General features: G+C 42.6%; 2 protein-coding genes across 4 annotated transcripts; one reads left to right on the forward strand and one right to left on the reverse strand.

Moving 5' to 3' along the window:
- Positions 1–26,498, forward strand: LOC121497457 (skin secretory protein xP2-like). The gene is made up of 2 exons (XM_041767123.1): positions 1–451; positions 24,798–26,498. The coding sequence occupies exons 1-2, from the start codon at positions 21–23 to the stop codon at positions 24,814–24,816; spliced, it is 450 nt and encodes a 149-aa protein (XP_041623057.1). The 5' UTR covers positions 1–20; the 3' UTR covers positions 24,817–26,498.
- Positions 8,205–26,676, reverse strand: ATP5F1C (ATP synthase F1 subunit gamma). 3 transcript variants are annotated; one of them, XM_041767120.1, is made up of 10 exons: positions 26,528–26,676; positions 18,018–18,052; positions 17,124–17,255; positions 14,257–14,461; positions 13,534–13,677; positions 13,353–13,417; positions 12,099–12,254; positions 11,363–11,459; positions 8,936–8,972; positions 8,205–8,350 (listed from the first exon to the last, which is right to left on the reverse strand). In XM_041767120.1, the coding sequence occupies exons 1-9, from the start codon at positions 26,581–26,583 to the stop codon at positions 8,966–8,968; spliced, it is 897 nt and encodes a 298-aa protein (XP_041623054.1). In that variant the 5' UTR covers positions 26,584–26,676; the 3' UTR covers positions 8,205–8,350; positions 8,936–8,965. The 3 variants fall into 3 exon arrangements, with proteins under 3 accessions (XP_041623054.1, XP_041623055.1, XP_041623056.1); XM_041767121.1 differs by lacking the exon at positions 8,936–8,972; XM_041767122.1 differs by lacking the exons at positions 8,205–8,350; positions 8,936–8,972 and having other exon boundaries at positions 11,359–11,459.
- Positions 26,677–26,727: the final 51 nt, after the last annotated feature.

Genomic DNA, 26,727 nt, shown 5'->3' on the forward strand with positions numbered 1-26,727 from the left:
GTGCGGGGCGCAGGTGGAGGATGCGCGCGCGCGGAGGCAGGTGCCCGGGGGTCCGTCGGGCGGGCGCTCAGGGGCCGGGGCCCGAGTCCGGCAGCTGCAGCGGGAGCGCGACAGGCCCTGAGTGCGGGGGCGGGATTCGGGTCGCGGGGACGCGCCGAGCCGGCCTCGCCCCCGCCGCCGCCCCGGGTTGCAGAGGTTACGTCACGCCCAGGCCGTTCTGGGTCGGGGCCGCGCGGGGCGGAGCCTGCGGGACCCGGGGAAGGGCCCCCGGACCCGGCCCCCGCCCGGACCCGGCCTCAGGGCGCCCCCCTGCTCCAGCTCTGGGTTCCGCGCACCCCAGTCGGCCCCGCAGGACAAAGCCAGTACCGGAAGCGGACGGGCAGGCGGAGCTGCTGTCCACGGATCCCCCCAGGCTGCCGAGGACCGGGCGTCGTCGCAAGTATCTCGGGTCGTAAGTGTTGGGTAGAGTCAGCCCGAGGGTGCCCTGCGGCGAGGGCTGAGCTGGGGGTCGCTTAGGCACGCCCCTGGTGCCCCCGCCGACTCAGGAGCCTGCCTGCCTGCTTCCTGCCCACCTGCCCGTCTGCCCACCTGCCCGTCTGCCCACCTGCCCGTCTGCCTGCTTGCTTCCTTCCTTCCTCCTTGCCTCCCTGCCTTTCTTCCTGCCTTCTTGTCTGCTTGCTTTCTTCCTTCTTGCTTCCTTTCTTCCTTCCTTCCTTCCTTCCTGCCTTCCTGCCTTCCTTCCTGCTTGCTTCCCTGCCTTCCTTCCTTCTTGCTTCCTTCTTTCCTTCCTGCCTTCCTTCCTTCCTTCCTTTCTTCCTTTCTTCCTGCCTTCCTGCCTTCCTTCCTTCTTGCTTCCTTTTCTTTCCTTCCTTCCTGCCTTCCCTCTTTCCTTCCTTCCTTCCTTCCTTCCTTCCTTCCTTTCTTCCTGCCTTCCTTCTTTCCTTCCTTCTTACTTCCTTTTTTCCTTCCTTCTTGCCAGCTTGCTTGCTTCCTTCCTTTTTTCCTGCCTTCCTTCCTGCTTGCTTCCCTGCCTTCCTTCCTTCTTGCTTCCTTTTCTTTCCTTCCTTCCTGCCTTCCCTCTTTCCTTCCTTCCTTCCTTCCTCCCTTCCTTCCCTCCCGTCATCTCTCTCCTCTGCATTTCTCTGTCCGTTTCTCTGTTCTTATACTTGGCACAGTGCGTTTGGTATTTGAGTTTATGTGCCTTTCCCAGCAAATGGTGTTTCTGAGTAGATCTACATCTTCCCCACAGGAGGTATTCCAGAACTGTTAACATAATAGACACTCAATTTTTAAAAGCCTTAAAAACACAGGAGAAAGCTGTGTTAAAGCACACTGTGCTTTAGCCAAATGACCATTCTGCAGAGATGGTGCTCGGTGGCAGGGTGCCTGTAATATTTTCTTTGCTGACACTTGGGCTCCCAAGATTATCAGGGACCTTTGGGATGCTAACTGTATAGGACACTTTGAAGTCCTAGCCTTACCTGACCATTTTGTAGCCATTTGATAGTGTTGAATGCCTATTTTCTTATTTTTTGAAATATCTTTTTTTTTTTTTTTTTTGAGAGAGAGATTTTGAAAATCTCTCCTACCTTGGATCTCACAAAGCCGTGTTCTCTTGCTGTACCTTCAGTACTTCTGGAGGCTCCTTCTAATATCTATATTAGACTCCTCTCTGTTTGCCTCTGTGTGTGTGTTCAACTGCTTAATCTTTTATTCCAGAAAATTTCAAACCTACAGCAAAGTTGAAGTAGAAAAGTGTGAGCACAGGCATCTATACCTCATCTAGATCTGTCAATTGTTAATGCTTTGTAACATTTACTATGTACGTATACACATACACTTCTTTTCAGAACAGTTTGAAAATAAGTTGCAAACTTCATCACACATAACTCACAAATACTTCGGCTTGTATCTCCTCAAAGAAGGACATTCAGAGGTTCAGTTCCCCCAGGAAGTCGTTTCTGGGATGGAGCTCAGCCTGCAGGAGGTTTTTAAAGGAGTGCTCCTGGGATCACCACGTGTGCAAGGGGAGGGGATTGCAAGGCACTTTCAAGGAGACCTCAGCCAATCCCACAGGAACTCTGAAGCTGGATGGCTGCTTCAGATATGTTCTGAGTTGGGACAAGGGGGCTGGATCTTTATATTCCCATGTTGAAAAGTTAGTGCTTGAGGGCTTTCTGAGAAAGGGTGTGTGGTTTGGGACAGAGGTGCTCTCTGCTGCTGAAGCGATTGAGGGAAAGCTAAAGTCCTTTCTTCCTGAGGATCTGAGCAGTGCACTACAAGATTCAGTCCTGCCCTAGTGTGTTCCGGTTACCGTAACACAGTACTACAGAGTGGGTAACTTACTAACAAACTTATTTTTCACAGTTCTCGGGGCTGGAAGTCTGAGATCGGGTGCCTTCACCCTCATGACCTCATCCCCTCCTAAAGGCCCCACATTCTGACACCATCGTGTGTGTAAGGATATCCATGTGTGAGTTTGGGGTGACACAAACATTCAGGCCATAGCAACTAGCGTACCCCTTGTATTAGCAGATCCACTTCTTGGTGTAAGTGTGAGGAACAGCTCCTTCAGGATCCCAGGAGGCCTCTTTTCCTAGGAAAAACATTGACAGAAGCAAAGTCCCAGCCCCTGCTGCTGCAGCAGAGCCCCCATGGTACTTACTGTTTGTGCTACGTCCTTCGCCTTTGGCTAACACCACTACTGGTCTAAGTGGCTTTCCCTGTGGCAGGACCCAGAAGCTTGTCCCCATAGTGCTGCCCACCGTGTAACTGTGGCGTGGGCTCCTAGGGATTGTGGTCGGTTACTCCTGCCTGCACAGTGACTTCTCTCTGCATGCTGACCCCTGGCTGATGTGCCCAGCTGGCAGTGGTAGCTAACATTTCAGTGGGACTCCTGCTGTGCCTCATGGTGAAAACAGTCCCCCTTTTGCAAATTAAGACTATCAACCTGCAGGAGCCAGCGTTGCAAGGACAAGAACGGTTTCCTGGGTGGGTCACTAAGAGTTACGTTCATAGGGACCAAATTGTCAAATGTTACACAGAGATAGAACAGGGGCCATTGGCCCTGCATTCTTTGGGCCCTTAAGGATGCCACAAATTTCTCCCTTCTCCTTTCCCCCTCAAGCTGCAGGGCCAGTCCCAAGCTTGTTTCAGCCTTCCTGCTACCACAGTTCTGACCCCACAGGCCAAGGAATCAGCATGGAGGTGGCGCCAGCTTCCCTGTCTAATGTAATTACACATTGAGGAACTAGGGAGTTGACTGTTGACTGGGTCCATCCACCCAGGGACCCAGTGCTTCATTTATTGCTGGGCCTCATCTGCCCCACTCCAGCAGAGCCCCATAGTGACTCTGCATCTCCCGGTTTCCGTCTCTCCTCTGCCCCTGTGTTCAGCAGTCCTCAGAATGCTTCAGTATTCCCTTTCTCCAGTGGGAATTACTTGAGTAAATGGCTGTTGGTTCCTTTGCGGAAGGAGTGGGGAAATCATTATCCTCTCTGTTTGCTGTTGAGTTCTCCCTCCTAAAGACTTAAGAGTTTCAGTCTGAAAATTGGCTCAGATCCAGATGTTGGGCAAGGAATCATGGCTGCTCATCGGGGAGACTGTCCTCAGCCACCTAATTATCTAGCCATAAATTATCTTGATGGTGCCCACACATTGGCCGCCCATCTGTTTCACCCACCCTTGTTCTGGGAGCCTCTCTAAAACTCACCAGGTGAGCCTTCCTCCCCCACCCCTCAACATCTCCCCTACCCCTCAACATCACCCCTCAATATCAGGAGCTCCTTCACGTGGCTTCTGACTGATACGCAGTGAAGCACAGCCCTTCTGGCCTGTATTATCTGACAGTCCTTTTGTTTCCACTTTGCTTGATTATATGAACTCTGATGCATCATACCAGCTTGCTTCCCCTGGTAAAGTTGTACAACCTGCACACTCCAGAAGGGCCTACCTTGTGCCAGGGGCTCATCCTGCTGCCACCAGTGCCGAGGTCCTCATGGCCAGCCAGGTGGCTGATCCTGTCTTAGTGTCTACTACCTCCAACTCTTCTTCCAGTACACACTGCCCCAAGTGAGCCTCTCCAGGAAGCAGCCTCTGAGGTGGAGGTCAGTCTACAGGGGTGCTCTTGGGATCACAACCTGGGGAAAGAAGGAAGGTAGGGATGGGACTCGTCTGAGTTCAAGGAAGGACATTCTAGTATGGCTTTGTACTCTCACATGGAGCAGGCACTGGGTATGGGCTGCCCAGGAGGGAGGGCAGGGCGAGCTCCAGCTTGGGCAGTTCCAAGGAGGGTTAAGTGCTGGGGGCTCTGTGCTGACACAGTTCCAGAAGCTGGGGGGCACACACCCCTCGGTCCTGCTAGGGGGATCTGGGAGGAGCATCACACCTTCCTCGACGCCATAATACCATTGTGGCACACAACACTCAAGGGTGACACAGTAGTATTACCCAGTATCCATTGCATACTCAGATCTTCCCATAGACTCCAAATGGCTTTTATAGCTTTTTAATTTTTCAGTCCAGAATCTAATTAAGAATCACTCATTGCATTTCGTTGTCATCTCTATAGTCTTTTTCAATAAGATCCCCCCAGTGCAGCTTTTACTTTTTTTTTTTTAAGATTTTATTTATTCATCAGAGAGAGAGAGAATGAGAGAGACAGAGACACAGGCAAAGGGAGAAGCAGGCTCCATGCAGGGAGCCTGACGTGGGACTCGATTCCAGGACTCCAGGATCATGCCCTGGGCCGAAGGCGGTGCTAAACCGCTGAGCCACCTGGGCTGCCTGGCTTTCAGTTGTGTGTGTGTGTATCTTTTATGACATTTTTGCAAAGTCCAAGAGGTTTGTTTTGGTTTTTTAAGGATTATATTGTGTCTTGCAAACTTTGTTTCCTCACCTAATTAGGTTCCAGCTAAACATTTTTTGGCAATAATATTCCTACACAGTTAACAGCGAGGATCGTTTTGTGCCATCACTGGCGACAAAATTTGGTCACTTGTAAAGGTGGTATCTACCAGTCTCTCCATTGTAAGGTTTCGTTTTCCTTTTTTTTTTTTAAACTTTAAGATTAATAAGTAATCTATAAGGTGATACTTTGAGACTATTTGAATAACCTGCTTCTCCATAACCTTTCACTGCTGTGGTTTTATTAGCATCCGTGTCTGATCTTTTACTAAGTCAGCTATTACTCTGGTGTCTACGAAGTGGTAATTTTTCTAATGCCAGCATTTTTTTTCTACCTTTCTTAGCAGACATTCTATAAAGTTCCCTCATTTTTTTTTTCTAGTATAGCATTAGTATGTGGCCAGAGATTCTTTTTTATTCAGTGAGCTAGAGTGTCTTGCCTTTTTTATTCTTTTGCTGCTTAAGTTGTCCCGCATTTAGCCAGCAGGAGCCTTTTCAGGCAGTTGCTGTGTGCTTTTAGCATGCCTCTATCATTCATTGGTTGTTTCCATACCTCGTGGCACAGGATTTTTCAGGGATTGGCCATCTCTGGCCCTGGTTCTTCCCACTGAGGAGCAATATCTAGAAACCAAGATAGGAGCTCTAGCTGACCTTTATTATTACTGGGCTGTCATTGCTTCAGGGGCTTCTTGATGGAGAAAACTAGAAAATATGAATATTCCAAAAGTCTGAAGTACTTACTGATGCCTCTGATTCAAATCCCTAACTACATATTCCTTACCTCTTCTTGTTTCATATTTATAGTTCCCTCCTCCCCACATGAGAACCCTGGTGTCAACTGCATCAAATACTTTTTATCCTAAATTCTTCCTGAGTTTCATACTAGTGTAACTAACTGCCTCTAATCAACAACTAATGTCTATCTGGCTATCCCACATCCAAATCAGATTTAGTGTTTGATGGATGCCCCAAACTGAACTCCTCTCTCTCTCCTTGGCTGTATACTTTGGAAGGGCAGCTATGGTGTTCACCTCATTTACTGATAAATGCCCAATATACAGCATAGTATCTAGCAGGTGGTTAGTGCTCAATAAATGCATGTCTTCTAGGACAATTCATCTTGCAATAGCATGTAGAATTAGAATGCAACTGTCATTACTAAAAACCTGAATTATGCACTTTAAAACGGTGAATTTTACTGCATGTGAGTTTCCTCTCAACGAAGGTGTGAACTTTGAAAGAACATGGATTCAAGGTGAGCTGCTGTGGTGGTGAGGAGACAGGAGCTTCCTGTGAGGGCTGCAGCCCCAGGAACGGGAACTGGGTGGCTGCTGTCCCTCAGAGCAGTGTCACACCATCTGCTGACCTGCTGATAGGACCCAGGACCTGTGGACTGAACTTTCATCTTGAAAGCAGAGCTGACTCCCTTTAGGAGCTCTGGTCCTTATCATGCGGTCCTGGTACAACGTGGAAGTGCTGGGGACTGGGATGAGCGAACCCTGCCCAACAGGTTGACAGCTAGGGCTTGAAGGCTCCAAACGCACAGGGGGGGGGGGGCGTGGCGGCTTTGCTTTCTTTCTCTTTAGCACTCACCCCCTATCTGAATATTTCTGCAAGCATTAGCTCATTTGATTTTCATCAATGAAAATCAGTCAACAACCTGATGAAGTAGGGACTATTTTCATCTCCATTTCACAGATGGGAAGAATGAAAGATTAAGTCACTTGCCCAAGATCAAGCTGGGGTGAGTGGGGACTCCATCCCACTTTGCTCCACTGCAATGTTATAGAATAGGTAATTTAAGATACACAGGATCTTAAAAGGTCTACCTACTTACCTGGAAGATGTATACCACTAAAACATCTGGGAGGGAGAAGTGTGACACAGGACCACTGACAGAGTAGGACGTCCCTATTCCAAAGACAAACGGGGGGCTGGTACCATGGGGCGTCCACAACTGCTGTCCTCACTTCTGAACCTGTGACAGTCTGTCATGTTCTGCTTGACAGACTTTTACTGCTCGTGGTTATGTGCCTAAATTCCTGCTTTTCTTCCTGTTGTGCTGTCTAGGACAGGCAGTCCACCCTCACGGCAGTGTTCTGCTGTCCTCAAAACTGGAGATGTGCCAGCGTGTTTAGAAGCAAGATAAAAACGCCACCTAGCCCCATTCCTTGCTTACATTCCTGGCGGGGATCTGGTAGTTTAAACACACCTAGGTGTCTGTCCAGTGCCTCAGCCTCATTCATTGACCCATCAAGTGACTTTTGTAAAGTCTCAGGGAAGCTAGAACAGGACCCTGGGTTGTTTATTTTCTGGCAGCCTTCCTTCAGTGGCAGTACTGCTCTTGACAGGGTTGTGGTTGCTTATCAACTTTTATATGACTCACCGTTCAGTTCATTTTTGTGAAAACAGTTGTCGGTAAAATAAAGTATTTGAAGAAATCTTTCTAAATACATGTATTTATTCAGTGGTTTTTATTTATTTATTTTTTTAATTTTTATTTATTTATGATAGTCACAGAGAGAGAGAGAGAGAGGAAGAGACACAGGCAGAGGGAGAAGCAGGCTCCATGCACCAGGAGCCTGATGTGGGATTCGATCCCGGGTCTCCAGGATCGCGCCCTGGGCCAAAGGCAGGCGCCAAACTGCTGCGCCACCCAGGGATCCCTATTCAGTGGTTTTTAAAAGTCAAAAGCAATATACAAACTGTTAAGTGAGAATGGGAATATATCTTTATGTATTTTTTATAGTTTCGTAGTCTTTTTGTAACTTATATGCGTATTACTTTTGTAATTAAAAACTAAGTTCCCTAATTTAAATAAATAGGACAACCATGACAGTTTGACGTGGCCAATGTGCAAAATCAAATCAGGTCAGGCATCCAATCTTAATGGTTCTCTAAATGTGAATATGGAATGTGTTATACTGAAAGCTTCCTCTGCTTGGAAAAGATACTTAAAATTTAAAGTAAGAAAAAAAAATTTAAAGTAAGTATATGCCTGGAATTCTATATTCCATAGATGAGAAAGATTAAATGACTCCAGTAGCATTTTTATTTCATTCTGATGGATGTTCTGTGAGAGTGCAGAAGAGTGAAAGCCTGGGCTAACTTGTGGCCTGTTGCCCACCCCCCCTCCCCCGCCCCCAAAGGTGTTCTGGAACCGTAAAATCAGCAGAGCCTCTTAAATTATCTTGCTTACCAACAAATTTTAGTAGTAGCATGTTAATATTTTTAAATACTTGTAACATCTCATTTTGAGAACTACTAACTTGTTCCTATATAATAAGAAAAGACAGTGATTTTCTTATGGTAAGCTGTTTATTGTAAGATAATTTACAAACATCTTGCTGTCTTTAGTAGTTTAAACAATGGACCAACAATTTCTTCTGATGAGGACAGCAGTAAGCTAAAAATAAAATCAGCGGGCTGAATTTCCCTTCTTTACCTGAAAAAGTACAGAAGAAATAACAATCAGTTCTGGAGGGAAAAATAATGATGTCAAGAGATAACACATATTTAAGTGGGGTTTAAAGAACTGACTTTACATAATAAAACGTTACTGTATACTAGTTCTCAGTTTTGGTCTGGGGATCTTTCCATAGGATCCATGAAGGCAAAACTATTTTCTTATTTGCCTGTTTTACTCGAGTATATGGTAGCATTTTCCAGAGGCTACATGACATGTAATATCAGGACAGAATGAATACAGACATAGATGAGAATCTAGTGCTCTTCTATTATGTCACACATGAAGGGGTCCTGAGACCACCAAATTTGAGAACCACCACTCTCCACTAATCTATATTTCATATTTCAAAATAATGCTAATTCTCTATCCTTAAAGTTTATTTAAAAAAAAAAAAAGCCCCCTGGCATTACCCATATGCTACAAGCTGGCAGCTACTATAAATGGGTCAAAATCTAAATCTCTGAGACTCCATTTCACTGTTGCTAAATCAGCTTCAATCATATCTAGATAGATTTCTTTCTGGAGGGGTTGGGGAGAAAGTGTGTAATATTGCCACTTTACCTCTTATCTGAGGATGAAACTTGGTTTTCATTAATCCCTGGTTATTATGTTAGAAGAAAAAGACAAAACAAGCCAGTCAAGAAGCAATCCATGCTAGTTAATCAGGTATCGTTTCCAACTAAAAACATCCATTTCTTCATTCAGTATCTTGAGCATATCATGTAAATTAGCTACCAAAATATTCCTTTAAAACAGATTCAATGACTGTTAAAAAAAAATTACTAATTTTGGTCTGGTTAGAACAATAAAACCATGATGATGCAAGAAGGCAAAACTGCACAAGTGTAATTTAAGCCACTATTTTTGCTATCAATAGAACACAGTATATTACTAAAGAGCCAAACATGTTTGTATTAAATAATAAAGTTTTAGCCAGAATAACTAATAGGTTATAAAGCATGCAATCCATTCATACCAACAATCCAGGCTTGGAATGCACAGCCAGCCCTTAATTAAGGATTTAGACTACCTTTCTACAAAGCCGAAATTTAATAATCGATTTCTGATTTTTTTGTTCTGGGTCTGTTTTTATGTCCCAATTTCCCTCTCATTTCTCTTATTTTGCTCCTGTTTAGCCAGGTTTCCCATGTTTCTAGTTAAGGAAGAGTGTGATCCTCAATTCTTCAGATGCTCTATCCTCACATTCCCTTTTCAAGAGCAAAACAAGATCCTTGATTCTTTGGATCTCACGGCTCCTGAAACCTTCAGAGGCAGCTCTTTCCCCTGGGGCCTCTTTCACCACCCAAGAAGAAAATAGCCTAACATTAGCAGAAGGATATAGAGGGAGGAGGAGAACGTATAACTTATTTACGTAATCCTCGCATTAGCCCTCATGTGATACTGGGCAAAACTGAGTCAGAGAATATTAGCCAAGTTTATCAAGCTAGTAACTGGCAGGGCCATTCTAATGGCTAGCACGTTAGTGACTGAGAAATGGATTAGTTAGTCTTAACAAAGTCATGCTCAGAAAGCAAAATAAGACAAAGACACTTGGGCTGGTAGAGCTGACTACTTATACAGTGGTCTCCAGAAGTACATTAGTGTGGCTAAAGCTCAAGGGAAGTAAGACGTGGTGGTGCTAAGACTAGACTAGAGTTGGTGGCCAGAAAACACAGGATCATGTATATCAAGCTAAGGTGTTTTGCAGGATGATTATGTAAGAGAATGGATTCTATTCTTTTTCTCATAACACTGTTGCAAGGCCAGATGTAAATATTGTAGGCTTTGTGAGTCACGTACTATCTCTTTTTAAAACAAAATAACCATTTAAAAATGTCAAAACTGCTCTTGGCTCTGAGCCACAGTTTGCTGTTCTAAGGCATTTTCTTTTTTTAAGATCTATTTTTATTTATTTATGATAGAGAGAGAGAGAGAGGCAGAGACACAGGCAGAGGGAGAAGCAGGCTCCATGCCGGGAGCCCAACGTGGGACTCGATCCCGGGACTCCAGGATCTCGCCCTGGGCCAAAGGCAGGCGCGAAACTGCTGAGCCACCCAGGGATCCCCTCTAAGGCATTTGCTATTGGGGCTGTAAGCTCTCTGAGGGCAAATACTGTCACCACCACATCCTCAGTGTCTAGCACAGGGTCTGCCACATAAAGGGCACCTGATATCCTTTTTAATTCAGGAGAGAAATAACAAGGTTCTATCTGCATTAGGTAGGCCTAAAGGGGGAACACTCAAGGGATATTTACAAGGTAGAATTTATAGAACTTAGTAACCGATTAGTAGGTGGTGAGAAAGAACGAGTTAAAGATAACTTACTATATATTTACCTCTCGTCGCAATTACCTGTGTATTTTTGTTACCCTGTTAGAATATCAATGCCTTGTTCACATCCTTTGATACTGCCTAGCACTGAGGTTGGCACATGGTGGGGGTTCACTTTAGTCACTTTTTAAATAGAATCCCTATTTTCTCAACCCTGATTTCACAAGCACTAACATAATCCAGACAACCAAGAAGTTTTCTTGAGGAAAATAATACATTATAATATGGTACTGACATAGAAAACTTATAAAATAAAGAACCAATTTTTACCAAGATTTACCAAAAACCCCAAGTTTTATGTGAAATTGAGCCCAAAAGCAGTCCTACAAGTCAGAAAGCTTGGTTTAAAGGCAGATTTTATAAACGATACCGAATTATATACATCCTTATTCCTAATGCTTTAGGAAAATGAGAGCTAGCAATATATTGATTTCTAAAAAGAAGATACTAGGCCAAAAGTTTCAGCCTAAAACAAGCAAAAGAAATCAGAGCTTTCATTTTCACCAAATCTTTATGTCCTAAGAGTAAATTACAAGATTAGGCAGTGGATCATTTCACCTTTCACAAAACAAAAGTGAGCTTTTAAACATCCTTATGTTAAGCCAGCAGAAGGGGAGAGATGAGGGAAAGTGTCTGAAGGCAATCTGCTGCTACTTACAGAGCTGCGGCACCAGAGATGATTTCAATCAACTCTTTGGTGATGACAGCCTGGCGGGTGCGATTGAACGTCAAAGTCAGTTTGTCAATCATCTCAGCTACAAACAAAACAAAGGGATTAGACAACACAATCCAACACTACAAGAGAATAATTTGTTCATTAACATATTCAAAGATGTATGTTGCTTAATTTAAGATTACGAATTTGCATGTCTTTTTGGTATGAAACCTGGCCTCTCAAAACTTTTACAAAGTAATTTTACCTCTTCCAAGGATACCTGTTCAAAATACTTGCTAATTTACTGTCTACCAAGTGCCCTATACTTCCTTTAAGGCAGAGATGGTATTTCTGTCTTTTCAGGTAAAAATATTCAAGGAAAGGGATGGTCATTGGTCAAAACGGTCACAATCAGTGGCAGAGGGATGCCGGGGTGGCTCAGTGATTGAGTGTCTGCCTTCGGCTCAGGTCATGATCCTGGGGTCCTGGGATTGAGTCCCCCACTGGACCCCCCACAGGGAGCCTGCTTCTCCCTCTGCCTGTGTCTCTGCCTCTCTGTGTCTCTTATGAATAAATAAAATCTTAAAACAAAACAAAAAAAGAATCGGTGGCAGAGCCTGTGACTAGATCCTTGTTCTCTCGTCTTTTGGTCTACTTAAAGAATGGCAATGTTTTTGATGCAAAGATCTACACGCTACTCAGCAAGAGAATCCTGAGAAGAGATCCACTGTGTGCTTACAAGCGTTCTTGCTAGCATTGTCCATGGCTGTCATCCTGGCACTCTGCTCACTCGTGGTGGATTCCTTTAGAGAATAGTAGATGATGTTGGCCAAATTGTATTCTTGGTAATTCTGCAGCACGTCAGCATCAATATCATCATAGATACTCATGCTCTCTGTTAAAACAAGTTACAAGTTATGAATTTCTTTGAAGTTGTACAGTGCAAAAAGGGATTTAATCTGAACAGCTTACTAGTATAGAAACCCTAAGTAATTATAAAGCAGAAGTCAATGTAAGATAGATTAAAACAGTTCTAAAAGTTTCATCTATTTCCACACTATCAATTATAACAGATTTTCAGCAAAACATGTGTAAACAAAACATTTGATATTCTACTGCAAATGTTTAACTTAGTAAAAACCAAGAAGCCAACGATTAAAATAACTTCCCTGCATTTCAAGGTTATGAAGTCCTCTGGATAGCATCAGAGTGCCTGGCACAATGTCAGCAAATAATTTTTTTTTAAATAAAAGAATTAATGAAAAAACTGAAACTTGTTTAGGGGAATACAAAAATCCCAAATTAGTCATTTGATTATTGGAGAAATCTGCAGGTATCCATCAGGAAAATGAGAGGGAAATGGAATACAGAAGGGAGGGGAATCAGAAGCCAACACAAAATGCTATGGATGATAACCCCAGTTTTATACCACTAAGAAAAAAAATGACAACAGTCAATTAAGAATGGCATGTCATTGTCAGAAACATCCAATGTCAGAGACATTAAAATGTTAAAAAAAAAAAAAAAAAAGTATATCTTAATACATAAAGTACTATATGGAGAAAGAAAAAATGCCTCAGGAAAATAAAATTGGTTCCAGAATATTACTTCTAGGATACTTCCCTGAGAATGATGACGTTCCTTAAAGACAAGAGAGTTGAGTGGGGCAACATAAATTTGTTGTGAGCACTGTTCACATAACTGCTCCAGCTGCTGATCATACTGTGCTTTGGTAGAGTTCCCAGAGATTGCAAAGCCAATTCTAGCTAGGGTCTTCAGTCTTCGAGAACAAGAAAGCGTGACTAATCATTTATTTATTTATGTTCAGTTAATGAAGGAATGGAGTAAGAGATCATGGAAACCACTGATAGATGGTGACAGGAAGAGCACAACATCATTTTGCTACAGGCCAACCTGACAATCACTATTTTCCTGAACGCACAAATCTCTGCTCTCTACACAGAAAAATACTTTTCCTACAAAAACTGCTTACCAGCACTTGCAACGGTTTCAAGGGAAAAGATGGGCTTTTCTTCTGTCTTGTAGGAGATGACAGACCTAAAAATTAATAAGCAAATGTCAATCTCAAAATAGTATTTTAAAATTTAAGTAAGAATTTACTTATTTTAAAGAACACAAGCATGAAAAAGTTTCGATTTCTAAATTTTTCTTGCCTGAACCGATTAAAGATGATAGACCCTTCGTCAAATTCATATCCAGAATTCAGCAGTTCCAGGGCAATGACAGATGCATCTCCAAAAGTAGGAGGTTTTCTTCCTACTTCTTTGAAGGACACCAGGAACTGGTCAGAGTGAGTCCTACAAGAGAATCAGGAGATCACACAGAGCAGTTTAAAGGATTATTTCTGCCAAAATAACACGGGAATAAGGAAAAGTGATTATTTATTTCACTGTGGTTCAAGTTTTTTTTTGGGGGGGGGGGCAGGCAAGGGCATATTCATGGAGTAGAGTTGTTCTATCCATTGTCATGATTATTTAGTGGCTGCAAGGAATAAGGACTAATAATCAGTCCTCTCTTGTGTTATATTTCTCTACGCCTTTATTTATCTTCTTTCTATCTCAATTAACTGCTGTTTATTTCTGATATTTCCAGGCTGTGCTAGCTACCCAGAGTCCCTTGCTTGTTTAAAATGCCAACTAGCTTTTGATATTCCTGTTGCATTCCACTTGTACTAGATGGAGAAACACAAGCCAAGTAAAAAAAAAAGAAACATATATTCTGGTATTTCTGAAAAAAATAAAAACAAAACCCAACCCTCTGAGAGTATAAAAATAGGTAACCAAAAAAGGACCCCTTGCTGAAATAAACCACCAAAGACACTCCCGTTTATTCATGCTTGCACCCATTTACACATAAATAGTATCTATTTAAATTACCTATGAAGTATACCCCTGATTTTATCACCAATTCCAACGAGCATAACTTCTTTCCCAGCTGCTTGGAGTGTGGCCACCTCATTTTTTATCTGTTTAGCAACCGAGGAATGAATAGCACCACAGAGCCCTCGATCTGAAGACACACCGATAAGAAGGTGTTTCTTCTTGTCTTCAGGCACCTTAATATCAGCTTTTTCATACAGGGCTTAAATACAAACAAACAAAAACAGGAATTTTAAAATATGTAACATACACTAAATATAGCAATAATCGCTGATTTACAAAAGAGATGAAAGAGTTGGCTGTTTTTGAAATGATGCATTTAATTTAGGAGGTACCTAACTAATATAATCAAAACTGTTATTCAATTCACAATCAGGTTGAAAACCATAAAGCTTAAATCTCTATATCATAAAGACTCTATGGGCCAATTAATCTCAAACGTTGACTTAAAGAAATCTCTGGTACAATTAAAGAACTTGCAAGGAGGCCTGAATTATAGAGTACCAACTTACCTACACATCAAACTCGTGAAGAAAACAAATGTTCAGTATACAAGCAAAAAGTAGGAAGTATTTAGTGACCTGCTTCTATAATCAAACTCATATAAAAACTATTGGCATTAAAATAGCAGATGCCACTTTATTTTGGGGATTGCCTTAACCACCTCACTTGGTTGGTCAAGTCTTTTAAGGAGCAAAGGCCAAGAGAGGATTAAATTGGATGAAATATGCACAGATTTTACTGGGAAGCTCAGGAAATGGCTGTGGGAGAAGTGGGAAAGGAGTCAGAAGGGCCTTCACATCATGACACATGTCTGAGCTCTAGGAAGGAGGGAAGTGAGGTTGGGTGGCAGCATCCTGGACTACTGTATAGTTAAGGGGAAGTTCAGCAAGGAGGTTGGGGGGACCGCAAGTCTCCCAGGAACATGCCTGCTTGGGCATCCTGTCTGCTCGGGTGCTGGCTAGGCATAGCCCGTGGGAAGCGTGGCCTGCGTGTAAATGCTGGAGGAATTCCAGTGGCTGGGACTCCTGCAGGTGCAGAGCATCTTCACGGCCACCACATTCACTCATTTCAACAAAATTCCTGCTACCACCTTTTTCATTAGAGAGCAGGGATTCTCAAATGCTTAAACTGGGGGATCCTCCATAAAAAGCAGAGTAGTATGATGGGAGGACACCCGTTGGGATGAGCACTGGGTGCTACTCCTGAAACCAGTATTACAATAATATGTTAACTAGATTTTTTTTTTTTTTACAGTAGGCTCCATGCTGGGCATGGAGCCCGATGTGGCGCTTAAACTCACGACCCTGAGAGTAAGACCTGAGCTGAGATCAAGAGTCAAACATTTAACTGACTCAGCCACTCAGGTGCCCCCTAATTAGAATTTAAATAAAAATTTGAAACAAAACAAAAAAAGGAGAGAGAAGTACTCAATTCCAAAGTACTATTTAAGTCTCTTTTTAAGTTTTATATAGTATAAAATGCCTGTTAAAATTTTCTAATTAAACATTTAAAATGATCAGCCAAAAAAAAAAAAAATAAAATAAAATAAAATAAAATGATCAGCCATTTAGTATCTAGCCGTTAGTATTTGGTTTGAAGGACTTCGGAACTGACTGAAAGCCTCGGCTTGAATTTTTAATATTTTACTGCAAATACTCTAATCAGACTTCTTTATTAATTTCGTGATTATGGACTTCGGAGGGAAAAACGTTTATTATACTTAATCATATCAACAGGAAAGGTGAATAAGTGAAATAACTTTCCCTTTTTTATAAATAGGCTAGAGTAATTTATCAACCAAACTTAACTGAGCCACCAGGTTGCTTCGTATTTATCATGCAGCGAATGGGATTCACAAGAGCTGGTGCTGGTAAGGATTGCTGGAACCTAACCTGCCAACCCTCCTCTGTACTGTTATGTGAAACTAAATGTAGCGTTTTGAGAGAGAGGACCCATTTCCACCAAGGCCTAGTGTTCTATCATTTTCTCATGCAAAGTTTTTACCAGTATAAATGAACATTTAAAAAACATGGAAGAGGGATCCCTGGGTGGCGCAGCGGTTTGGCGCCTGCCTTTGGCCCAGGGCGCGATCCTGGAGACCCGGGATCGAATCCCACGTCGGGCTTCCGGTGCATGGAGCCTGCTTCTCCCTCTGCCTGTATCTCTGCCTCTCTCTCTCTCTGTGAGACTATCATAAATAAATAAAAATTAAAAAAAAAAATAAAATAAATAAATAAATAAAAAACATGGAAGAGCACAAGAAAACTTTTGCACGAGGTAATTTCTATTAACCTATTAATTTCTATTAACATAACATCTATTATGTTAATGCACAGATAATACATAAATTTTCTTCAACTTGGAAATAAGCAAATTTTGCCTTTTTTACAGTTGATGTTGACACATTCCACTCATGTATCCATGCTTGCTCAGTCAACTCCACTGTAGGGTACCACGTCCCCACCCCACGGTCCTAAAACAGCACATCACAATGTCACAGGACAAAGCCAAGCACCTGAGTTGAATGCGCTATATCTCTAGTTCTTTTCAATGTATAGTTAATAATCTGGAAACATTTTCAGAGTATTTTAAACATTCAGAGAACATACAGCGGTTACTAGGCAGGCTTTGATGCCAAATCACCTAAGTGCGTGACCTCGGGGAAGTTACTGGACTTTACTGTTTCTGATCTGCAAAGCAGGGACCCTAGCAGTTTTGACCTTCATAGGGTTGCTATGAAAAATGAGTAATGTCAAACTCTCACAATAGACCTGTTATCACCAAACACCAAATAAGTCATTAGTGGTGATCTCTGTTAAGCAGTTCTTCATAATTTGTGAATTACTACACACTTCTCTTACCCAAAGAGCCTACTCCATACACTCGAGCTGGTTTCAGCTCTCTCTCGGCTCGGGCATATTTTGCTGCTGCTACCATTTTCATAGACTTGGTGATTTTCTGGATGTTTTTGATGGACTTTAGTCGCCGGGTAACTGAAAAACAAAAGTACTGTGTTACATTATAGGAGTTATAATGTCACTTATGAATTTACTGCAATAACTTTCTAAACTGCAAGGCAGAATAATCAGCACTTAGACACTGATTAACAGCATGACGCTAACTGAGGCTTGAAATTAAGAATGAGTACCAAGCAGACGTGACCCAGCTGCTCTTCGGCCAGGCAAGGTGGCCACGTGAGTGCTAACAGAAGGTCAACCCAGCTGCCACTCACACAGGACAGGCAGGATGGCCACAGAGCAGGGCAGTTTATCATACATTTTAAGACATTTAAACAGGAACGCCTGGGTGGCTCAGTGGTTGGGCACTTGAGGTCAGTGAAACCTCCACTCAGGTCGTGATCCCGGGATCCAGGATTGAGTCCCGCACATCAGGATCCCTGCGAGGAGCCTGCTTCTCCCTCTGCCTCTGTCTCTCTCTCTGTGTCTCTTGTGAATGAATGAATGAATGAATGAATGAATAAATAAATAAATAAATAAATAAATAAATAAATAAATCTATCTTAATAAAATTTTAAATATAGCTTTTTCCACTCATATCATTGTACAGACAAAAGAATGAGAACAACCATGTGTTGCCTCACTCCAAAATAAGTTACATATCATGCACATATGACCTAGAATCATCTTGTCGATTTTGACCAAATATACAATGGGCTAAAGCAGCATATTTTTCAAAGTATTTTATTGGTCAAAATTTAGTTTTTGTTAATTCACATACTGAAAGTAAGTACTTACTATCTTTTAGAGTTGCCATATTTCGAACTTGGATCCTGAAAATAAAGGTTTAAAAATATTTTAGTTTTCTGAAAAATTGCCCAATGCAAGAAAAACCTTCAAAGTTAATAAGTTTAAAGAATGCCCCACAAAGAAACAACCTATTAAATATAGGACTCTGACATACATATATTTATACACACACACATATATTTAATCCCTTAATACTGATAGCAAACCTATTATTACCAAAGGCCTCATTTTGTGTGACCTGGCAACACAAACCTTCCACTGCAGTCACGTGGTGTTCACACTTGCTCTAATCCCGGTTCCATGCCTATGCCTGCACTGTTTCCACAACAGAAAAGTCCTTCCCCTTGTTAGGTTATCCAACTATACTTAAAACCAAGGTCAGGCACCTCTAAAAAGCTACCTTGACTTCCTTAGTTCATCAAAACTTTCTCAAATAAGATCAAGTAGATCAATTATACATTCTAACATGACCACATGTGTGCAAGTACAGTTTACTTCTCCAACTCCACTCAATAAAAAATGTACTAAGCAGCTATTATGCTTCAGGACATGCTCTGTGACCACAGGAAGCATACTATTCTCTCATAAACAAGACTCATAAAAACTTATTATTTACATTAAATATTTTTCTAGTCTTTATGATTAAAGTGCTAATGCATAAAAAATGATTTGACTTAAATTTATGTTACATATACACACATACGTGCATATATTTATAAGAGATAAATACATGAGGCTCACCCCACCCTAAGGAAGACAGCACATTATTAAATATAAATTATTTCAGCTCTTAAGTCCCTACAAAGTGCCTGTGTTGGCTCAGAAAGCTCCATGGGAGAACCAAAGATCTGTAAATTTGTAAATAAAAAAGGCCTAAGGAGGGCATTCCCAAATAGTACATGGTTTTGAAGCTGGAGACATAGTTTGGGTTAATAATTTTAAATTTTATTTTATAGGTTAGCAAGGAAACATTGAATATAAGCCACACCCAGTTTAGTTTTTCAGTAAAGTACCTCAGATGGCAGTGAAAAGCACAAAATGATACTGTATTATTGATGATATGAGGGCTGCTGCAGCCTCCAGACGTGAGAAAGCAAGAATCTAAACTAACATGTGGGCAAAGCAACAGGGAGAATAGATTTATGAGCAAGTTCTTAAGAGTGAAAAGGAAAACAATAAGAATGATTTCCAATTTAATGACTTGAGTAGATAGTGTTGTCATTAACCAAGGCAGAAAGACTGAGTGGGGATGATCTCTCTAGAGATCATGAATTTTAATGAATAAAGACCATGGGAGAAGTGGGAAATGTCCAATGGGTTTGGGAAACATGTGAGACTTTTGATACTTGAGATACAGATCTGTAAGTTGGTGACAAAACAGGGAAGTAGAATTAAAAGCAGAAGGAACATTTCCTAATTTTATGAGGCCAGCATTACCCTAATATCAAAACCAGATAAAATTATAAGAAATGAAAATTTGAGGACATGATCTCTCAGGAACACAGATGCAGAATTCCTCAATAAAAGATGAGCAAACTGGGGGTGCCTGGGTGGCTCAGTCGGTTGGGTGCCTGCCTTTGGCTCAGGTCATGATCCCAGGCTCCTGGGATCAAGCCCCACATTGGGCTCCCTGCTCAGCGGGGAGTCTGCTTCTCCCTCTCCCTCTGCCTGCTTGCAGTCTCTCTCAAATAAATAAATCTTTAAAAAAAGAAAAAAGAAAAAAAGAAAAAAGAAAAAGATTAGCAAACTGAATCCAACAACGTATTAAAATGAATTATACACCATGACACTATGACCAAGTGGGATTTATTCCAGGTATGCAAGGCTGGCTCAGCACTTAAAAATCAAATAATATAATCCATCACATCAACAGGTTAAAGAAGAAAAATCATATGGCCAATAAATGCAGAAAATTTTTTTTGACAAAATCTAATTCACATTCACAGTAAAAAACAAAAACAAACCAAAAAACCCTCAGCAAATTACGAACAGAGAATTTCCTGAACTGATAAAGAACCTCTACCAAAAGCCTCTAGGGTTTAATGACAAGAACTAGGAGTTTCCCCCTAAAATTGGGACTAAGGCAAAGATGTCCTCTCTCATCACTCCCATTCAACATTGTACCAGAAGTCTTGGCTAATACAGTAAGACAAAACAGGGGGGGAAAAAAGGTATACAATTTGGGAAGGAAGAAATAAAGCTGCCTTTGTTCATAGATGACACAACTGCCTATGTAAAAAATCCCAAAGAATCGGCAAAAACCTCTCCTGGAACCAATTACAGTAAGGTTGCAGGGAACAAGGTCAATATATACAAGTCAACTGCTTTCTTTTATAGCAGCTATGAACAATTGGGAATTTCAACTTAGAAAAACAATAGCATAAAAAAAGGAAAGAAAAACAGTGTCATACAGTTGTACACTTAAAAATGGTTAAGATGGGTAACACCTAGGTGGCTCAGGTCATGATCCCTCACAGTGGGCTCTGTTCAGGAGTCGGCTTCTCCCTCTGCCTCCGCCCCTCTTCTCCCCAGCTCATGTGGTCTCTCAAATAAATAAATAAAATCTTAAAAAAATGGTTAAGATGGTAAGTTTATGTTATGTACATTTTATCACAATAAAAAAACACATAAAAAAGACTATATAAATATCTAACAAAACAGGCCATAAGAAACCCACAAAACCAGGACGCCTGGGTGGCTCAGTAGTTGAACGTCGCCTGCCTTTTTGGCTCAGGGCTTGATCCCGGAGTTCCAGGATCGAGTTCCACATCAGACCCCCTGCATGGAGCCTGCTTCTCCCTCTGCCTATGTCTCTACCTATGTCTCTGCCTCTGTGTGTGTGTGTGTGTCTCTCTCATGAATAAATAAATAAATAAAAATCTTAAAAAAAAAAAAAGGAAAAGAAATCCACAAAACCGATGAAAGAAACTAAATGCAAAGAGTTCATATTTATGAATATTCAATATTACTAAAATGTCAATTCTTCCTAACTTGATTGATACAATTTCAGACAAAATCTCAGCAAGTTATTTTATATATACACCAATAAACTGATTTTAACATTTACATGGAAAGCAAAACACCCTGAATAGACAATATAATACTGAAGAACAAAGCCAGAGAATTGATACTACCTGAGCCCAGACTTTCAAGCTTAAGTGAACTAAAAAGCAACAAAACAACAAAAGCAGCAACAAAAACAAATGAATACACAAACCGAAAGTAGAAAGAGGCCTACAAACTCAGTACAAACTGATGGCTGCCAGGGTGAGAGGGGTGAGGGGATGGGGACAGTGGGTGAAGGGGAGTAGGAAGCCCAGGCATCCAGCTGTGGAGTTAAGTTGGGGGGGGGGGGGGAGGAATAAAAGACACAGCAGGAGGAAGAGAGAACCAGAAACAGATCCATACAAATACAGTCAACTGATTCATGTCTGACACAGGAGCAAAAGTAATTAAATGGAAAGAGGACACTCTTTACTACAAGTGATCCTGAATACTGGATATCTATGGGAAAATATTAATCCAGATAATAAAGCCAGAAAACAAATCCTATACTTTTCACAAAAATTAACTTGAGGCATAGATCTAAGTGTAAAACACAAAACTATAAAACTTCTAGAAGATATCACAGGAAAAAATCTAGGTGCTTTCAGGATGGCTCTAAGTTTTTAGATAAACATGAAAAGCATGACCTATGAAAGAAAAAAATGATTAAGCTGGGATTTATTCATTTAAAAAACTTCTACTCTGTAAAAGACACTATTAGAGAGGAAAAAACAAGCCACACACCAGGAGAAAATGTTTGCAAAACACATCTGATAAAGGACTGCTATCTAAAATACACAGAAAACTCTTAAAACCCAACAGTAAGAAAACAAACAACCCCAATAAAAAAATGAACAAAAGGGGGTCCCTGGGTGGCCCAGCGGTTTAGCACCTGCCTTCAGCCCAGGGCGTAATCCTGGAGACCCAGGATGTAGTCCCACCCACATCAGGCTGCCTGCATGGAGCCTGCTTCTCCTTCTGCCTCTCTCTCTGTGTGTCTTTCATGAATAAATAAATAAAATCTTTAAAAAAAAAAAAATGAACAAAAGATCTGAACGCAAATCTCACCGAGGAAGATAAACAGATGGCAAATAAACAGAAAAAGGATGCTCAGTATTGTATTATCAGGGAATTGCAAATCAAAACAATGAAATATCACTACACACCTGTAAGTTTTTTGTTGTTGTTGTTGTTTTGTTTTTTTTGAGAACGAGGGGGAGAGTAAGCAGCCTCCCATGTGTAGCATGGGCTCAATCTCATGACCCCTGGGATCATGACCTGAGCTGAAACCAACTATCAGACACTTAACCACCTGAGCCACCCAGGCACCCCAAGAATGGCTAAATCTTTATTTTTTAAAAAAGATTTTATTTATTCATGAGAGAGACACAGAGAGGCAGAGACATAGGCAGAGGGAGAAGCAGGCTCCCTCCATGCAGGGAGCCCGATGCAGGACTCGATTCCAGGACCCTGGAACCACGACCTGAGCCAAAGGCAGATGCTCAACCACTGAGCCACCCAGGTGTCCTGGATGGCTAAATTTTCAACAAAGGACAATTCTAAATGATGAAAAAGATGTGGAGCCAACAGGAACTCTCACTGATTGCTGGTGGGAATATGAAATGGTATGGCTACTCTGGAAGATGGTTTGACACTTTCTTATAAATCTAAACAGTGTTAACATATGATGCAGCAATCATGCTTCTAGGTATTTACTCAATTGAGCTAAAAACTTATGTCTACACAAAAACCTGCACATGAATGTTTTTTATCAGCTTTATTCACGATCGCCAAAAACTAGAGGCAACCAATATGTCTTTCAATATGTGAATGAATGGAAAAACTGGTGCATCCATACAATGGAGTTATTCAGCAATAAAAATATTCAGCAATAAAAATAAATGAGCTACCAAGCCACAAAAGACATGGAGAAACCTGAGCTGCATATTGCTAAGCAAAGAAGCCAATCTGAAATGGCTTTACAGTGTCTGATTCTGACTATCTGGCATTCCAGAAAAGACAAATCTGCAGCAAGAGTAAGATCAGCAAGTAACATCATTTGTTGGATGACTTTTTTTGTGGATCAACTTTTTCACCCCAACTTCCCATTTGAAGTGCTCTCCTGTTTAGCGTTCATTCAGTTCTAAAGACATCTATGTTACTTTATTATTAAGCACAGTTTGGGTACCTACATAGTAACCTTAAGCTGATCCAACTCTCTTTAGGGGGACCTTGCTCTACTGAATACATAATTCTTGCAAATGAAAACATAAAGTTCTGAATCAGTTGCCTGTTATGGAACATGCATCGTGTCCTGGGAAATCCTCAGATTACTGGAGACACTTGAAACATATCAAATACAGGGACAGAAATATCAGTGGCTGTGATTACCACCATTTACTATGACCACACAGCATCATTATCAAACCTGAGAGATGTAGTAGAGGAGAGAGTCAGGGAGGTTGCTAGGGTAATGATTCTTCAAAGAAATTACAGAGTTTGCAAGAATGTTAAGGTGTCTAATGCTGTAGAAATATAAAAGTCCATCACCTGTCTCTCCACCAAAAAATGACTCCCTGGCACCCCTGCGACCACCCTAGATCCAGTCTTGTTGGGCAAGCACAATAAACCTTCTCAACACTACATTTTACGTAGGAACCGTATAACGCCGTCTACATTTTTCAGTTTATGTATCTGGATCCATACCAGCACTTCCCCACCACGCTCTGTTCTTTAATGAACTGTGCACTATCATTACCTCCATTTAACAGATGAAGAAATGCTGGCAGAGACACTGAGTACCTTGTTCAGGGTCACATAGTCAGGTGAGTGGCAGCTGAGATTCAAATCCTGGTAGCTGGCTCCAAAGTGGATCTCCTACACTACACATCCTGATACCTCACATGTTTTACATTTACAAGTAAAGAAATATCTGCTACCTCAATCTCAGAATGCAATCTGCCTTCCTTTTCAGTGTATGTAATTCAATTCATGGCTACTGGCATGCTATTATAAAACAGTTCCATTTTAGAGAATGGGGAACATGGAACATGTCCCCTGATTTGAAGACAGAAAAATCCCACTTCTCCCCAAATCCCTTATTTCCATTTTCTTAAATGCTACTTAATAACAAGTTTAATTTCTGAAATTTAGGGTATCTCACTGAAACTCTAAACAATTAACATAATTTCACATTAATAAATAAAATAATAAGGCCTAATACTTAGCTAACGTAAGCTAACCTCCCTGAAACAAAGACTGTTAACAATAACAAACTGCATTTTTCAAAGCTCCCAATAACCAAAACAGAACAGAGACACCGCCCCTTCGTGGTTCTGTGAAGGCAAAGCTATTTTTCTCCTCTTCCAAATTAATTCTGAGGAGTGTGAAACATTAAGATGGTTTTCATTTCTGAGTTTAAAAGGCAATTACGAGTGGGAAGCAAAAGGGCACCCAGAGCAATGGAATATGCATGACGCATTCCATCAATGTTTGATGAATATTCATAACCAATTTAAAACCAACATTTCTAAAGGCATTAAGGTCAGGACTACAACCTGTATCTGCCAATGTAGGGGCCGAGCAGTAGATGTGTCAAGTCAACGCTTATTTAAAACAATCCCTTGTTATTATATCTTCAAACTGTCTTACGAGGTTTTTTGTTTTTTATTTATTTAAAGTAATTACTACAATTTTATTCAAAATATTTTGTTCTCCTTTCAGGAACTCTTTCCATTCCTGAACAATCAACTTGGATACTCCATCAGGTAAAAATACTGACAGATGACCTGGCTGCGCAGAACAGGGGAAGGAAGGAGAGCTGATGCTTGCTGAGCACCACTGCCGGCCAGACACTGTCCCACAAAGCTCACTAAGACCACGTGTATTTGTTGACCACCACTCTTTTTTTTTTTTGGGGGGGGGGTATATATATATGTGTGTATATATATATTTTTTATTGGAGTTCCATTTGATTTGACCACCACTTTTTAGTACTGTCCACAGTACCTACCTGGTCCAGGTACTGGACCAACACAGTGTGTGAGGAGTGACTGACAACCTACACGACTGAGAATCCAACTAAACGGACTTACTTGCCATGAATACTCATTTTCAGTATTAGAAACAATCCTGACTTTGAAGGCAAATCCACCCAGAGTTTCACGTAGGCATTTGCATCCGCTGTCATTACCTCACTATCCTAAGACTCTTTTTGTCCGTTGCTAGGAATCCTTTGCTTAATGAAAAACATAACCTGTTCCCATTAAAGCCTTTATCGTCTCTGCACGTGAAAATCAGGACGCAAAAACCTAGCTCGGCGCAGCAGCTCCTTAGAATTCCTCTTTGCTGTAAAAACTGGGGAATTGGTGCGCTCAGCTTCTAGCCAATAATCCCCTTAGCACCGTGTCTGAACTTCTTCCAGACTCTGTCTAGCTTTAAGACATTTCATCCTATTATATGGTACCACCCACAAAACAACGTTTTACTCTGCCTACTGCTGGGCTTTCTGACATGCATTTTTTTTTTCTTTCCTCCCCGGGAAACCAATGTTTAAAATCCTCAATCTGGGCAGCCCGGGTGGCTCAGCGGTTTAGCGTCACCTTCAGCCCAGGGCCTGATCCTGGAGACCCGGGATCGAGTCCCCGTCGGGCTCCCTGCATGGAGCCTGCTTCTCCCTCTGCCTGGGTCTCTCTTTCTCTGTGTGTGTGTCTCATGAATGAATAAATGCAATCTTTTTAAAAATAAAAATAAAATCCTTAACCTTGCACCGCCGTTCACAGATGGCGTTTGAAAGCCGCCCAGCTGTCTCCTCCCCCTCCTGGGGACCTTGGGGGGCAGCTTCATGACCTTGCGGGGTAACTGCTTGAACCTGCTGGTTTCGAGGCAGTACTAGGTGCCTCTCCCTTCCGATCGCCATCAGGAGGGTCTTTTTTTCCGGGTCCCTTCTGCACCCCAAGTACCCCGGGCGGAGGGCACTCGCTCCGGGCACTCCGGCCGCGCTACACGCTGAGGGCGTCAAGCACCTCCGGGCGGAGGCCAACAGCTCCCGCCGGCCCAGGCTGCCTCTGCCCGGCTCTGCAGGGCCTCAGAAGGCCCCAGACCTTGCCTCGGGGCCGCCCCTCCCCCTCGGGCCAGGGAACGACTCCCCGGACTGCACCTGCACCTGCGCGCAGGGGGGGCTCCGCAGGGAGGCATCAGGAGGGACTCCCAGGCCGCCCCCAAATAGAATCGGACTCGGGTCCCTCCCCCCGCGAGGCCCCAGACGGCCTCTCCTCGGGTCCCGGCCGCCGCTCCCCTGCAGCCCGAGCTGCCCGGTGCCTCCGCGGGGCAGCGGGCCCAGCAGGCCTTGCGGCCCCCGGCCGGCGCCGCTCGCCTCCACCCGCGTCCGCGCCCCCCGGACCGAGCTCTGCCACTCCTCGCGCCGCTCCCGGCCCTCCCGCAAGCTGCCATACCATTGCGGTTGCACGGCCCAGGCCGAGAGCCCGGCGACGCCCGCGCGAGAGAACATGGTGCCGCCGGCGCCGCTGAAGGTCGGTCAGACAGGCCTCACCGCGCCTGCGCGGGGCCTTCCCGACGCGCCCGCCCACCGCGCTCTCTCCCGCAGTCTCGCTTCCTCCCGCCGCCGACGGCGAAGCCTCGCGAGCGTTGGAGG

The sequence above is a fragment of the Vulpes lagopus genome, chromosome 8, assembly GCF_018345385.1.
Source record: "Vulpes lagopus strain Blue_001 chromosome 8, ASM1834538v1, whole genome shotgun sequence".
In the NCBI taxonomy this organism is placed as follows: domain Eukaryota; kingdom Metazoa; phylum Chordata; class Mammalia; order Carnivora; family Canidae; genus Vulpes; species Vulpes lagopus.